Raw genomic sequence first — 16,783 nt, forward strand, 5'->3', positions numbered from 1 at the left:
GAGATGGGGAGAGAAAGTAGCAATGGTGAATGAATGCCAGAGGTGCAGAGAAATTTGAACCAGGGGCTGGTGGTGAGTAAGTGAACAGAACATCTGCAGAAGCATTTAGAAAGAGACAATGCAGGTGTATGTGATATGAGAAGTAAGAGAATAGATTGCGAATCAAAAATCACAAAGAAAAATAAGCAAAATGATTACATTGCTGTGGATGTTTTTGTTAGTAAGAGGAGGAAAAAATAATTCACATCTTTAGCCTAAGCAGATGAGTCCTGTGGAGGGTCAGAAGAGTCATCTTGGGGCATTATTCACAAGTCATTAATAAAATAATTATGTTTTATATACTTTGCCAAAATTAAAAAGTGACAGGGAGAGATTAATTTCCCCAGGCCATAAAAGTGATCACATAACCACACACTTGGTATGCTTAATCTAGCCTTAGGACCTCGGGTTTTCTACTTTCATTTTTCTGAAATAAAATTGTGTTTCTCAAAATTTGATAGCAACATGAAAATATACCCTTTCACTGTGTTGCTTGTTACATTGTATCACCATTCTTGATCACATCGCTTCCATGGCATATATATTCCCATCCAAACTCCAAAGCCTGGTCTACCAGGACCCCTAGAAATGGATTCAGTCCGGGGCGCCTGAGTGGCTCACTCGGTTAAGCATCTGACTCTTGATTTTGACTCAGGTCATGATCTCATGGTTCATGAGTTCAAGCTCTGTGTCAGGCTCTGTGCTGACAGTGTGGAGCCTGCTTGTGATTTTCTCTCTCTCTCTCTCTCTCTCTCTCTGCCCTGCCCCTGTTTGCTCTCTACTTCTCAAAATAAATGAAAATAAACTTAAAAAATGCAAAAAAATGAAAAAAAAGAGAAATGGATCCTTTACAATTGTACATTATCATTCTTTCTCTAACTCAATTCATATTTTAACCATGTTATTGACTATATCTTTCCTGTGTATATGACACAATTTTTGTCTCAAGACCATTCTGATAGTTGTCCTGCCCCCTGCCTGCCTTTTATCATATGCCCACTTCAGGCATACCCTGAGCACGCAACTGGCATTCTTCACACATTCATTGCTTCAAATTATCTTTCTAAGAATTTCAACTTGAAGGTCATCTACTCCATGAAGACTGCCTAATGCACACCTATTCATCCAGCCTTCATTTTTTGCTTCATAACCACTTTACCCTGTGATGCGGTATGTGATCAATAATTGTTAGTGTACTTGTGATCTTCCTGATGTATCCTCAATTACTAGTATTTGTGCAATAAATTGAAATAATTTCAGTTGATTTCTTATCTGTGTTTGTATTTGTGTTTGAGGGTGAGGGTCTGACCAAGGATGACAGAGAATCAAAGCACCAATTCAATTGCCTGGGACCAAGAACAGGGTGTGGAGTTCTCTTTTTTTAATCAATGTTTTATCAAATGGAACAATCTATAAATAACCCTATGGACAGAAAACAGTTGTAAGAACAATTGTCAGCCATGTCTTGTCAATAAATGGTGGGATAAAGGGTTAAAGAAATTGTTATCATGAACCTCATTTTGGGGCGCCTCGGTGGCTCAGGCGGTTAGGCATCCAACTTTGGTTCAGGTCATGATCTGGCAGTTCATGAGATCGATCCCTGCATCGGGCTCTGTGCTGACAGCTCAGAGCTTGGAGCCTGCTTCAAATTCTGTGTCTCCTTCTCTCTCTGCCCCTGCCCCGCTCACACTCTGTCTCTCTCTCTCTGAAAGATAAGCATTAAAAAAAAATGAATCTCGTGTTACAAGTTGGTCCTGACTCTTATTTATTTGCTATGCAATGTGAACTGGGAACAGTCTTTTCCTTTTGTGGACTTCGGGCTCTCCATCTAAAATGATCAGAAAATTGTTGAAGAGGTGACAAAAGATTTCTAACTGATATTTCTGTGCTTTTGGTAAATCACAATTATTAAGTTTGTAGTTGCGATGGCAGACGCAATCAGTGCTATCTGATGCTATTTAACGTGTGTCCTAGCAAGGTGTCTGCAACAATAATATTTGTTCTCAACTCTTCTGACAAAAAGCTCACCTAAGGTTTCTTTCTGAAAATTGTCTTAGAAATAAAATTTCCCAAATTATTCAATTCTATGAGGGTTGGGTTTACCTACAAAAAACACTGATAAAATAAGGTACTGTATCCATAATTTCAGATTTATGTAGAGTGTTGAAGTGAATTTATATATGCAAGAGTGTGAAAGTCCATTGATAGTTGCTATGTTTCGTGAGTATTTCCCCCCGCTCCCGGAAGACCTCTACTCACTCCGCAAACGGTCAAGTGGGCTCAGTTTATGTCTCTCAAACGGCTTCTCTCTGGGATGCCCTGCCTAGGGTTTTGGTGAATGATATCAAGGAACAGGAATTGTTTAGAATGTGAACTTGGGAATATAATACAATCAGAAGCAAATTGCAGTAGCTGCATTAGATACCAACTCTCTGACCTTGGGCAATTTTATCTTAGGTTATTTTTCTTATTTCTTAAATGGGTATATGAAATATAACTATTTCAAATTCATTATGCATGCCCAAAGATCATGTAGCCAAGTGCCTGGAATGGTGAATAGGATATACTGCATTCATAAAGATTGATGCCCAATCTGGAACCCAAAAAGAGACACACCATCCCAACTTCTCAGAAGCCCTTCACAAAATTCACCTGTACCTTGTCATTTCTAGTGGGAGAAAGTGGGTGTGGGATCCTGGAAGGGACCAGGGAAGGTAATTATTAGCAGCCTTCACATAGAATATTTCTAACTAAATTGAAATGCATGAAATGTACATTAGAGGATGATATTGTCTTATCCCTAAACCATCAGAGAAGTAGGTGGGGAGATGCTATAGAGAAAAAAATGCTTTCAGATGAGCCTTGGGAGGGCAACTTATAAAAACATTTCTCTTGGGTGATGAGAAATATCTTAACACATACTATTAACCTATTAGGAACGAACTCCTAGGAAAACAGTGCAAAAGCCTCAATCTGAAACAAACACAGGGAAGAGAGGGATGGATAATCAAGGGAGATTCTGGGCTCTAACATTCAGCTGTGGCAAAAAGGTGCCCAGATAGAACAGCTCATTCCCTGTTCTTGTTCTTTGGTGGCCTCAGATAACATTTTGGGTTGGATTCTGGCCCATGCTTCTGTAAGGACTTGGTCACAAGGATAGATTTAAGCCAGTCAGAAGGAGTGTTGGCAATTAGTCTATGTAAGAAAGTTAGGAACATCTTTTACATGGTGTAGTAGTTTTCAATATTTTTTTGTTTCAAGAAACAAGTATCGTAGGATAGACAACTATCACTTCCAGCCTCTGGCCACATTTTTGCCACTCGTAAATAACATAGATATTTTATCTAATGGGATTCTATGGATATGACAATAGAACAGAATGATGGCTGATCTCATGTTGAATTCCAGATACTTTACTCTGTCACAGAAGGTAAGAAATATGCTACAAATCCTGTCCTTCAGAAGTTTATATTCAAATAGGGAGAGAGAAAAAGAAAGATTCATTTGGGTGAATAGAGACACTATTAGAACAAAGAGGAACAATGTCCTTAGCAGGGAAGTTACCATAGGAAATCAACTAAATTTCAAAAAGCTGAACTGGAATTCTAACTCCCAAGGGAATAAAGCGAAAGTTAATTGAATTTCCACTAGGTCTCTAGCCTTCTGCTGGAAGCCTTGTTTTAGTTCACTTTTAATCCCTAAAACAAACTTAGAGGTAAACAATATCTCTCTTTAAAATCTGCAAGGTTCTTTACACAAGTATAAAAATAATTCACCGAAGGCCATTTAGCCAGTAGATTCCAGAGTTGGGGTTTAAACCCAAGCCAGCTTGATTTAATAGCCATGTTGTTTCCACTTGGTTCTGCCACCTCCCTTGGTAATGAGACGTGTAGAATAGATGAGTTCTATCATCTTCTAAGTGATTGTTCATTTGTTCCTGATGTGGAAAACTTGGAGCATTGAAATGACATCAACATCACGAAGCATAAGATATCTCTCTTCTTTGTTCCCCTTACTAAACATTGACTCTTCCATCTGTGAACAAAAGCACCTCTACAAGAGCTATGGGGTTCAGCGCCAAACACCAAGGGACCTAGGAAGAGTTTTGCTGACTTGTGCATCTGGAGTCAGGCAGACCGATGTCAGGAGGGGCTGCAGAACCCGTGGGAGCTTGCTACCTGGTCCCAGACCCCTTGGCCTCCAGTAGGGGAGGGCTCACCGGGGCAGACACTCATAGACAAGAGAGACTTTGTAGAAGTCCAATCTTGCCAAGGAAAGACTCTAGCACTCTGAACAAAGCAAAACCAAAACAAATGCCAAGTTTGGACACATTGGAGAGTGTTAGAGGAACTTCCGGTGGTGCCCTTTCCTTGAGGAGCCACAGCATGGGGGCTGAAGTGGTTGGCGGTGACCTCTCTCAGGGAAAAGTGAGAGCAACGCATGAATTCCCAGCTGCCACAGCTGTGCGGCTCACTGCTAGAGAAACCTGTCTCTCTCTGGTTAACACCCTGAGTTTTGTGGCTCCATGACTGGGAGTATGGAGGAGATCAAGAAAGAGCCAGATAAGAGTACCAGAGAACATGAAAGGGATGTAGTTCCTGCTGACTGCTTTTAGGACCCCAGCAGGAAGCCCACCCTACAAAGAAACCCTACACAACCATCAGGCTAATAGATTTCTCCGCAGAAACCCTACAGCCCAAGAGATAGTGGAATGACACATTCAAAGTGCTGAAAGAAAAAAATTGCCCACCAAGAATACTGTATACAGCAAAGTTACTTCAGACATGAAGCTGAAATACAGATCTTTCCAGACAAACAAAAGCTGAAGGAGTTGATCACCATTAGACCTGCCCGGCAAGAATCTCTGAAAGCAGACCTTCGGGCCGGAATAAAAAGATGTTAGTTAAGGACATGGAAATACACAACACACTGGTAAAGGTCAATGTGCCTTTGGGTTTAGAAGACCGATTCTGTAACGGGTTGGCATGTTAGCCACCTAATAACTATAGTATAAATGTTAAGAAAAATAGTGTTAAAAATCACAATAACCACAATAACTTATTAATGAATACAGCATGTCAAGAAGGTAAATTGTGACATCAAAAGTGTAAAGGGGAGTTAATGGGGGGAGCTTTGGTATGCCATTAAAGTTAAGTTGCCATCAGCTTAAAATGACCTGTTTGTCTATGTTTCATCTAAGCCTCATCGTAACCAAAGAGCAAAAACCCTGTAGTAGATTAGGATGGCCATTTTCAAAACAAACAAAAACAATAAATAATAAGGATTGGGAACGATGTGAGGAAAAGAGCCCCCTTTCACTCTGTTGGTGGGAATGTAAATGGGTACGGCCATTACGGAAACCAGTACGGGGTTCGTCAAAAAGTGAAAAAATAGAACTACCATTTGATCTGGGAATTCCACTTCGGGGGATACATGGAGAGCAGGATCTGGAAAAAATATTTGCACACCCACACCCACTGCAGCATTACTCACAATAACAGAAGAGGTGGAAACAACCCACATGTTCATCAACAGACCAATGAATAAAGAAAACGTGGTCTACACACACAGTGGAATGTTTTTAAGCCTCAAAAGAGAAGGAAATCCTGTCAAATGTACACCATGGCTGAGCCTTGAGGACATTATGCTAAGTAATGTAAGCCAATCACAAAAAACAAATGGTGTATGATTCTGATTCCACTGTTATAAGGATCTAAGGAAATCAGATTCTTAGACACAGAAAGTAGACTTGTGGCTGCCAGGGATTGGGGTAGGAAATGAGTTGTTCAGTGGGTATAGTTTCAGTTTTGCAACAAGACATAGTTATTTTTCAATTTTTTTAATCTTTATTTATTTTTGAGAGAGAGAGACAGAGTGAGAGCAGAGGAGGAACAGAGGGAGAGGGAGATGTAGAATCCAAAGCAGACTCCAGGCTCCGAGCTGTCAGCACAGAGCCCGATGCGGGGCTCGAACCCACGAACTGTGAGATCATGACTTGAGCCGAAGTCAGATGCTCAACTGACTGAGCCACTCAGGCGCCCCAACAAGAGATAGTTCTAAGTGCTGTTGCACATGTATCTGAATATATTTAACAGTGCTGAAACTGTACTTAAAAAGGGTTAAAATAGCAAATTTTTGGTTGTGTTTTTTTTACCATAATTAAAAATTTTTAAAAATGTTGGAAATTATTGGGGAGCCAGATTCAGGAAGACACTGCCATTGCCTATCCTTTTAAAAAATTACAGCTGTTTCCAGTATGTTAAGATGATAGGATGATAGGAAGTTCCATGATAGGAAGGAAGTTGCAGAAAGCCCCACCAGTGGCCAGACAGCTACCCTAAAACACTGAGGCAAGTGACCGATAGGAAAACCAATGTTGCTGGTAAACCTCGTGCTTGCTGAAACATGCATCCACCCCTTTTCCTGCCATTTTAGAAAAAAGTACGTAACTTCTCTCTTTCTCCTACCAGATCTTCTTCTAGCATGTATCATGGGCAGAGTATAAATTGCCTCTATAACACTAGCTAAGGTATCTGGGAAGTATTGACCCCAGTCTTCCAGCCCCTTTTACACAAAGTAGGATATGGGATGAGAAGCGCCCCCCACCGCCACCACCAGTTTCCATTATAAAAATCCAACATACATATTCAAGATAATCTTACCAAATGCTGGATGTTGACCTATTTGCACATTCCCTTTCCTGTATGGGTTAATTTACATTTTCTACCAGGAAGAGAGAAATTTAGGATGGAACGGGATGCCAGGATGGACACGGGTGTCTGTTGCCAGAGATGACTCGCCATTACTAACTCTGAGGGTTTTTGGTATGTGTGGAAGTGAGGACTGTAAGCTATAGGTTCAAGACAGTCTTTCTCCCATGTCTCTGTAAAAATGTTCAACCATGGTTATGGGTCTGTATTGCGGTGCACAATGTGTGGCCCAACCTTTGCATCTTGGAGGGTAAATTCACTCACTAAATATAAAATCTTTCCTTGTGGTTATTGTGACATGAATGTGCCCAGTGATGGTGTTGAAGATAATTCCATTTCCTGTGTGGGAAAAGGTGACCTTGTAGATTATTCCAGAAAGAGGAACCTCTTTGAAAAACAACGTTATCTTTCTTGCCTCTCTTCCTTTCCCAGTCATAATGTGATAAGATATGTAATCTCTTTTGACAACCATGTGCTCTTTTATGTTGGGCTTCTTTTACTCAGCAACCTTCTACTGGTGGTCATCCATGCTTTTGCGTGTACACAGTAGCATTCCATTGTATGGATTTACCACAGTTTGTTTATCAATTTGCCTATCGATGAGCATTTGGACTGTGTCCAGGTTGGTATATGACAAATTAAGCTACTGCGAACATTCATGTTCAAGACTTTATATGGATGCAAGCTTTAATTTCCCTTAGGTGAACACCTAGAAGTGGAAAGTCTCAGTCCTACGAAAGATGTTTTACATTTAAGAAACTGCCAAGTTGTATTGTCAGGGACCCCAGTGAAAAACAATGGGGTGATGAGATTTTGGAATGGGGATATGGTCATGAAAACTCAAAAATTTGAATTTCCAGGTTTTCCTTTACCCTGTAAACTGGCAGAGGCTTTCTTGCTAGAGAGAAAAATCTCTCTTGCTCTTGCTGATGAACTTGGAGAAGTGCAAGCATGATCCACTTTAAAAAAATGCAAATTGGAATCCAAATTAAAAACATCTGTTCTTTGAAAGATGTTGATGTAGAATGAAAAGATGAGAAAAGGCGGGGAGTAAAGAGTTTTAAATCATATTTCAGATAAAGGTCTTGCATGCAGAATATACAAAGATTTCACTCAATAACCAGAAAAAAAGCAATTCAGTTTAAAAGGAGGCAAAAGATTTGAATAGACACTTGACCAAATAAACAAAGGATGATATGAAAAGAGCTCAAAACACAAGTTAAAATCACAATGAGATTACTTCACATCTATTAGCGTGGTAGAATGAAAAAGACTGGCCATACCAAGTGCTGGCATCATTGTGGGAAAACTGGAACATAAAAGGATTCAATCATTTTGGAAGATACTGCCTCTCTCCTGTAGCACCCTGAATTTTGAGGCTTCATGAGTGGGGGTATGGAGGAGATCAGAAAAGAGACAGATAAGAGTATCAAAGGGCACGAAAGGGACGTAGTTGGAAAATAACAGTTGTTTCCAGTAAACTAAGATGTGGTTGCTGCTGTCCATGGTAGGAAGTCGCAGAAAACCCCACCAGTGGCCACACAGCTCCCCTAAAACTGAGGTCCCTGACAATACAATAAAAGCCTTATTAAAGACAGGTGTCTGGTGCCCTTTGCAGTTGTATTATCTTTAAAATTTTAAATTTGTGCTTGGTTTTTTACACAGTCTGCTCTATGGCTGCAGAATATATATATTTATAAGTGTTTTAAGGGAAGCCTCATGACTTCCATAGTGTGTATTACATTGATATTTAACTGACCTAAGAATTTTATTCCTTTTCCTCTAGATTTCTAATGCAGTTAATATCACCAGCCACGGCCACAATCCTTATCCCATATTGTTCAAAGCACTAAAACTGCTTAACTCAAAGCTTTCTCTTCTACACTGACCTCACTCCTACCTACTGCAGTCTGGAGTCTCAGTAGTGATGTTACAGCATGCTAGAGATCATCGTTATAATTCCCCCTAATATGGAATCTTTATGATTATCTGATTGTGTAGACACTTACTTCCAAAATCTAATAGATTTTCTTCCTAGAGCCACTTCCGGTTCTATTCTACTCACTTCCCCTAAAAGCAGCAAGGATTTGAGTGCAGAGGGTTTATTGGATGGTCAGCTCAGAAAGTTGTGAGAAGGGGTGGGGAGAGTAGACAGGAAGGGAGAAGGAAAGCCAAAACACGATGGTTAGGTCCACCATTTTGCACAAGTGGGATTCAATTACCCAAATACCTTTGAAAAAGTGTGTAAAACACCTCCCAGAACCATCAGCTGAAAGCACAGGAGGCTGAAACGTTTAGCCATCTTTTTGGGAGGGTACACAAACATTTAGCCTTTAGTGTGTGTTAATCTTGTGCAATTTATATATCTTGCAAATATTACCTCCAAGTAGGTGGCCTTTATTTTTCATCTGCATGATTCTTTTCTAGGTACTGAATACTGGTTTAAATTTTTTTTTTAATTTTTATTTATTTATTTTGAGAGAGAGAGAGAACATGTGCACATGCATGGGGGAGATGCAGAGGGAGAGAGACAGAGAGAGAATCTATCACTATGTTTCTTGTTTGTTTTTTAATTTTTTTACATGTATTTATTTATTTTTTTTAATTATTATTTCTTTTATTTTTTTTCAATATATGAAGTTTATTGTCAAATTGGTTTCCATACAACACCCAGTGCTCATCCCAAAAGGTGCCCTCCTCAATACCCATCACCCACCCTCCCCTCCTTCCCACCCCCCATCAACCCTCAGTTTGTTCTCAATTTTTAAGAATCTCTTATGCTTTGGCTCTCTTCCACTCTAACCTCTTTTTTTTCCCCCTTTTATTTTTGAGAGACAGAGCACAAGCAGAAGAGGGGTAGAGAGAGAGGGAGATATAGAATTCGAACCAGGCTCCAGGTTCTGAACTGTCAGCACAACTCTACTTTTGTCTGCCCATACCCTAACAGAATGCCCTCCCTTTCGCAGACTTTCAGATCCAGTGAAACATGCAAAGGGCAGGCCATGGAAAATCAATGTGGGAAGAATATAATTTTTATTTATGTTATATATTGTAGAAAAAAATAGTATCAGTAAAAAACCAAATTTTTGGGGTCTGATTTCTACCTCTTGATCTTCTGCAGCAATTGGTTCTCTGATTTAAAAAAAAAAAATCAAGTAATTAGCAAGCCATAAAATAAATGGAATACCTTTCCTGATTTTGTAGACCAACTGATGGGACCTAGGGGCTGTGGGTAAATTTTTGAAAACCCATCTTGGAAGACCAGGGTAGAACATCATGTGTTATATCTCAAGAAAAATCATAATCATAATCATGATCATAATCATAATCATAATCAATAAAGGTAGAGGGGGAAGAGTTTTCCAGTGTAGCCAAGAGAAAAGGGCTATCAAAAGGGTTGGTTAGTACCTATGATTAGTATACTCAATTGTAGCGGTTAGTGATTTTCATCCTGATGTTTGTTAGCAAAATGTTAATTTGCACAAATTCAAGTTTATTCTTAGCTGCTATTTGGCCCTTGGATAAAAGTCAGAATCACGTGTTCTCCTGTGACTGAGGTTTTGCTATGAAAAGCCTTAAATACGGTACTTAAGAAAACAGCCTGGGAGTGCCATCAAGATCTAAAAGCAAGTTCTGTTGTTAGTTTGTCCGTGGCTTCACTATCTCATGCAAGCACAGTTTATTCACTGTGGTGGGCTGGGTAGGATGACCCACAGGAAATAACGGTGACTACACAGAGTCGAAGATGATTGCCCAATTACTCTTCGGATCAGATCAGACTCCTCAGTGGAAATGGTGTTACGGAATGATGGCCCGGAGGAGCTCGCACCTCCCACTTCGTGCAGTTCTAGAGGGATGCAAAGGTAGGAAGAGCCCATCTTCTGTTCTCAGCTTCTAGGAAGAGTTCTGGGTTGAGCTGTTGGCAGGTGATATGTAGGAATGTGGGTCAAAAGTATCTAGCACAGGATGAGGTGTGAATGAACTTTGGGACAAGTTAGCCTGCTCTTGACCTGGCTTTAGAAGGCTAGGCTCTCATCTATGTGGGAGTGAATGTTCAGGCTGCAGAATTTTGCCCCCTTCAACATCTTCTTCAAAGGGAAAACATCAACTAACTTCCAGAATGAATGGAATCTGAGCCAGAGAAATTGAAGGAAGGGAAAAGGAAGAAGTGGCTGACTGAAGGTATCAGACAGAGCCCTCCTTTCCTAGTAAATGGCTCTGTTGTGTATATTCATGTGCAGAAGGTAGTTCAACACACCCTGGCTTCTCCCTGACCTGATTTGAGAGGGAAACTCTGAAAGTTGATCATCTAAGGAAACTTTTGTGGTCCATTCTTTATTCTCTGTCTTGTGATAGAAAGATTACTCTTTCTGAGGTCATGATCTCACAGTTTGTGAGTTCAAGCCCCACATTGGGCTCTGCATTGATGGTGCTTAGCCTGCTTGGGATTCTGTCTCTCTTTCTCTCTGTCCCTCCTCCGCTTGTGCTCTCCCTCTTTCTCAAAATAAATAAATAACTTAAAAAAATTTAAAAAGCTATTATTCTTTTTTGAGACACATAAGATCATATAATAGCCTGTTGTGATATTGCCTCGTATTTATGAGCCTTAATCACACACAAAAACGATCTGGGAGCTGATGTCATCTAAGGTCACAAGTTTAAGTTTTGTCTTCAGGATGTTTTGCTTAGACCTGGATCCTGATCCCTGAACAGAGAGCTGTCAAAGCTCTGTCAGTGATCTTTTTTCTCAACAGAGGTAGTGAAGTTACTGCTCAAGTCTATTTATAATTATCTCTGTTCCTGTGGGAGACTATTCAGGAATGACCAATCTTTTTTTCTTTAAGGCTAAAGAATGAGAAAGAAACTGGGAAATATAAAGAAACCACACTGGTTTCTGGGAAATATAAAGAAACCACACTGGTGCATAACAAACACCCTCCTGAAACTTAATGGCTTAAAGCAATAAACGTGTATATTGCTGAAAAGTCTGCACATGGGTGTGCATGGTTCTTCTGAAATCCTCTGGGATCACTCATAAGAATGAAGGTCAATAATTGCCATCTGATTGAGGATGACTTCAGCCAACATGAATGTTAGGACATCTTGCATTTTCAGTGTCTTGTATCCTCAAGCAAGGTGACTCAGCTATGTTTTCTTAGCCATGGCATGAGTTCAAGAGCCTGTGCTTTTAAAACATTTGCTGATATCTCACTGGCCAAAGTGAGTCACATGGCTGAAATCAGAATTAAGGGGAGAAGGAAATACATTTATTTGATAGTAGCTATATTTATATGACAGTAAAGTCATGTGGCACTTGTAGGAATGCAGAGAAGGGTAAAGAATAAGGGCTATCGCTGCAACAAATCTATTTGCAAGGGGAGTATAAGACAATTAAAAGGACCTCTGAGCGGCGCCTGGGTGGCTCAGTCGGTTGAGCGTCCGACTTCGGCTCAGGTCATGATCTCACAGTCTGTGAGTTTGAGCCCCGCGTTGGGCTCTGTGCTGACAGCTCAGAGCCTGGAGCCTGCTTTGGATTCTGTGTCTCCCTCTCTCTCTGCCCCTCCCCTGCTCATGTTCTGTGTCTGTCTCAAAAATCAATAAAAACATTACAGAAACATTAAAAAAAAAAAGGACCTCCGAAAACCATGTTGACTCAGCTCTGGCTCATCAGAGCTTTTTGTTGATCAGCACTATGCTTGTGGTATAGGGGAACATTAGCAAAGGCCAGTGTGCTAGGGAAATTGAATTCTCATTTGCTTCAAACACAGAAATGCTGACTGACATTGAAGAAGTGATATAATCCCTTAAAACTAAGTTTTCTTACATGGAAAGTGAAGGTTCTCATTTTACGTAGTTTCTATTCACACGCACTTATAAATTCATGATATAAATTAAATACTTATTTTCTTTTACTGTATCGTAGGCTTCCAACGGACAGGAATTGTGTGTGTTTTATTCATCGCTATGGTCCTAAGCAACAAAACCTGTAACAGGGTCTGGCACATTTCATTGATAGACATTTCATCAATATTTGCTGACTGAATGAATAGATAGTATGCTTGTGAACAAAAAGCATAACACATATCCCTTTCAGGACTCTCTATAACAATTGATTCACTTTCCCTCAGTCATTTTTTTTTCTCGAGGATATAAATTTAAGCATCCTGCATGAATGTTTACATTAAAATTTAATAATAATACATGAAAAATAATGACGCTGTTAATTATTTAGAATATACCAGTTCTGGGGCACCTGGGTGGCTCAGCTGGTTAAGCGTCGACTTCAGCTCATGTCATGATCTCGCGGTTCATGAGTTCAAGTCTTGCAACGGGCTCTGTGCTGACAGCTCAGGGCCTGGAGCCTGCTTTGGATTCTGTGTCTTCCTCTCTGTGCCCCTCCCCTGCTCGCGCTCTGTCTCTCTCTGTCTCTCAAAAATAAATAAATATTAGAATATACCAATTCTAATTGTATATGTACGAATCTTTTGAAATCATATGGATGTATGGCAAACAACAGGAGGTGGGTACCCCACGCACACCGTTTTTATAGTTTCCAAGCCTAGGGCACGGAGATGGTAAAAAAAGACTTGCCCAAGTTTACACAGTGTGTGAGTGAAATTATAACTTAATTTAACTTACCGTCACACCAAACTTGCCTTATGATACCATTTTTCCAAAGGCTGTTCTTCATACCTAGAATAAAGGGGTTGGAGAGTGGATCTGTTCTCTGTAAAATATTTACATTTTACAGCACTAAAGACTATGTTGATACACCCAAAGGAACAACTGGAGGGTTTGGCCCAAATCCTCTCCAGAAAGACAACATCATCCAAGTACACCAGACAGACAACCTGAAGATCTTCTTGAAGGGGGAGCCCCAAATACTGGGGGTGAGTGAGCTTGACCTCCAAGCGTCGCATTTGGGGAAATAGCCATTTCCAGAGAGGAGAACAGTTGTCCCTTGTGGCTCCTGAGGTGTGATTAGCTGTGTCATAAACTGACCTTCCTAGTGGCAGGAAATAGATTTTTTCAAAACTAGAGATCCGGAATCTGAAAGGAAAATGTGTTTCCCTAGTGAGGGGGGTGGGGAAGAAGGTTACCATAAGACCTTTAGTTTTTTTTAAAATTATTATTATGTTTATTTATTTTTGAGAGAGAGACAGACAGACAGACTGTGAGTGGCAGATAGAGAGGGAAACACAGAACCCGAAGCAGGCTCCAGGCTCTGAGCTGTCAGAACTCACTCACAGTGAGATCATGACCTGAGCTGAAGTTGTATGCTTAACTGACTGAGCCACCCAGGCACCGCACCATAAAACCTTTCTAAACAGTCTTGAACTTGAGAAAACGCCATGGATTCCTAAGGATTTCATTCCGGGAACCCTTTCAAAACCAGGGGATGGGAGTTCTGTGTAGAGACCACAAAATCGTCTTCCTAGAAGCCCGCATGCTTCATACTCTGAACGTATCTTCTTTTTCACTCCCCAGGTGACTCAGATCCTGATTGGTCTGATGAAAGTGTGCCTGTTTGTTATAGGTCTGTGTTTTTATTCTTCTGACTTTCCCTACTGGTGTTATCCTCTTACCATGGTCTCAGGATATCCTGTATGGGGATCCTTATTTGTGAGTATGTTGGAATATCTCAGCTTCCTCCGCGGTAGAATTCACAAACATTCCTTCCAGCCTTCCCTCTTACAAACCAATGATGTGACCTGGGATTTTACTTCTTCGAGCAAAGTATGTGGCCTAAAGACTGGGGTTCTGATGACCTCCAGGGTAGGGGGAAGGACAGGTGTGGGCTCACCAGGCTGAGCGGTTTCTTCCATTTTCAGTTCTTCTTATCTGGAGCTGTGTCTATTGCAGCTGGAAGAAAAATGACATTGAACCTGGTAAGTATGTCCCTGGGCCCAGAAGCAACAAGTAAAATCAGAAGTGCTGTATCTCAAGGCAGAAGAAATGCTCTCTGATTCTCTGAATCATCTGGGCTCTATGGGGGTCATGGCAAATTCTTCCATAAGGAAACTGGGGTTTGACTTACCTTTTTGTTTTTGTTTTTGTTTTTTGCCCCTACTGTCTGAAACTCCATCCTTGGGATTAATCTGTGAATATAGAATCCAATGCTTCAGCAGTATTCTCTTTTATCTCTCAGACTTAGGAAAATTATTTGAGAATGTGTCTTCAACCCCTTCCAAATGAATGAATGTTTTTGTGTTCTCCGAAGGGAGGAAGGAGAAGAAACAGAGGGTTGTAGGGGACACTGATCATTCTCTTCCAGATCAAAGGCAGCCTGGGAGTGAACTTGCTCAGTGCTGTTGCAGGAGTGATAGGGATAATCGTGTTAATAATAGAACTGACTGTCCTATTTGCACCGGAGAAAAAGTGTCTTATTCTTGTAAGTGTTTCTGAGCTGCTTTTATTTTCTGCAATTATATTTATATTATCTAAATGCATACTAGTGTGAGATGACTGTCTCCCAGTTAATCCTGGCTTATCACCATAAGTAAGATCTGGGACTTTGAGCTCACGGGGAGAATTTTCAGCCCCTTGCTGCTAGGACCTACCAGGACAGTTACCTTTTTTTCTCTCATTCTTCTCTGAATGCAGTTATGTTAGAGAATTGATCATTAGGCTCTTTCTTTAGTCTCCAGGGTCAAGTTACGATGGGGGTGGACCGCTGGGCTGGCTCAGCAGGCTTTGTGTCATTTGTGGGTGGGTTGAGGAGAGTCAGGACACCAGGCCAAGATGCTCAGAGCCTCTGGGGGTGTGTGTATGTACAAGGAAAGGGCAATGATATCGCTTTCACAGACCCGGAGGTTCTCTGCTCTTTAGATGAGAAAAAGGTATAAATTCATACAGGGATGAAAATAACCTGAAGTGGACAACACAGAGAATCTCTAAGCCCAGAAAACTATGCAGACACATGTGATTTCATCTGAATTTCCTTGCACTTAATGAAGTTCCAGAATAGAACTCCCCTCCGCTATTTTAGGATTTGCTTTTCAATTTTTCTTTTTTGGTTTGTTATGAGAGGGAATTTACCTGTTTCCGTAGGGGAGAAGGAGTCAGATTGGAATCAGAGGATCCAGAGCCAGGGGAAGTATCCATCTGTTATTAATATTCCTTTCCTTTTCCTCTTCTCTCTCCTCATGGAATCTGCTCCTCCTTTCTAGAGGACGTTTGAGATTGTGATATTAGTCCTCTCCCTGCTGGAAGTCAGCATCGCTATCTCTCTCTCTGTATTTGGGTGCAAGGTGACCTGCTTTGTCACTCAGGTGAGTGTTGAGGACCTGATGGAGGGTTCAAATTTGTCACATTTTTGTTTCTCTCACTGTCTCTCTCCTCCTCTCTGGACCAATGAGAAGGGTAAGGAAGCAGAGTGATGGAAAGATAGTTATGTACATGAGTCATCCTTGAAACTGAAGGAGACAGAGGAATACACGGATAGAGCTATGGTGTATGTTTCCAGGAACCTCATAGGTCTTGCGGGATATCAATTTTTATCGAGTGAGGGATGTAAGGCCCTGAAGGAAGGGACATTTAATTTTCAGGTCCTAGAATACACAAAAAAGGTAGGCATCACCAGGATAAATGCGAATCCCTCTAGCTGAAAGACGATGTGAATAATGGTATATATTATTCTCACTATCCACAGGTGGTGATTATCCAGTCAACCAATGACAAGGTGTCTTCAGCAATAGCCCCCCATGAACATACTTATGAGGAGCTGGAGTTTGAATAGAATAATTCCTGCTTTTGAAAATATTATTCATTGTGTATCTCTTTGCCTGCCAGGAAGTGTTCTCATCTGTGCACAGGAGCATAGTTGTTACACAACCAAATAAAGTGCATTTTCTCCTCTATTGCTGCTGATTGTGGTTTTGAGTCCCAATCTCCCACTTCGTCCTATTGCCACTCAAATGACTAGGATGCACAGTGTCATTTCTCATAACTTGTAAAGGCCCTATACCACACATACAGAAAACTGAATAGATCATGGTTGTAACAGCTGCCTAATATTTTTTAAGATCTTAATT

General features: G+C 40.7%; 1 protein-coding gene across 4 annotated transcripts; it reads left to right on the forward strand.

Moving 5' to 3' along the window:
- Positions 1 to 10,369: 10,369 nt before the first annotated feature.
- On the forward strand, positions 10,370 to 16,590 carry LOC102965829 (membrane-spanning 4-domains subfamily A member 4A-like). Of its 4 annotated transcripts, none has more exons than XM_042958703.1 (7): positions 10,370 to 10,612; positions 13,501 to 13,639; positions 14,238 to 14,486; positions 14,582 to 14,638; positions 15,025 to 15,141; positions 15,920 to 16,021; positions 16,402 to 16,590. In XM_042958703.1, the coding sequence occupies exons 1-7, from the start codon at positions 10,542 to 10,544 to the stop codon at positions 16,486 to 16,488; spliced, it is 822 nt and encodes a 273-aa protein (XP_042814637.1). In that variant the 5' UTR covers positions 10,370 to 10,541; the 3' UTR covers positions 16,489 to 16,590. The 4 variants fall into 4 exon arrangements, with proteins under 4 accessions (XP_042814637.1, XP_015397521.2, XP_007092096.2 ...); XM_015542035.2 differs by having other exon boundaries at positions 13,530 to 13,639; XM_007092034.3 differs by having other exon boundaries at positions 13,530 to 13,639; positions 14,238 to 14,372.
- Positions 16,591 to 16,783: the final 193 nt, after the last annotated feature.

Source organism: Panthera tigris, chromosome D1 (genome assembly GCF_018350195.1).
Source record: "Panthera tigris isolate Pti1 chromosome D1, P.tigris_Pti1_mat1.1, whole genome shotgun sequence".
Taxonomy (NCBI): domain Eukaryota; kingdom Metazoa; phylum Chordata; class Mammalia; order Carnivora; family Felidae; genus Panthera; species Panthera tigris.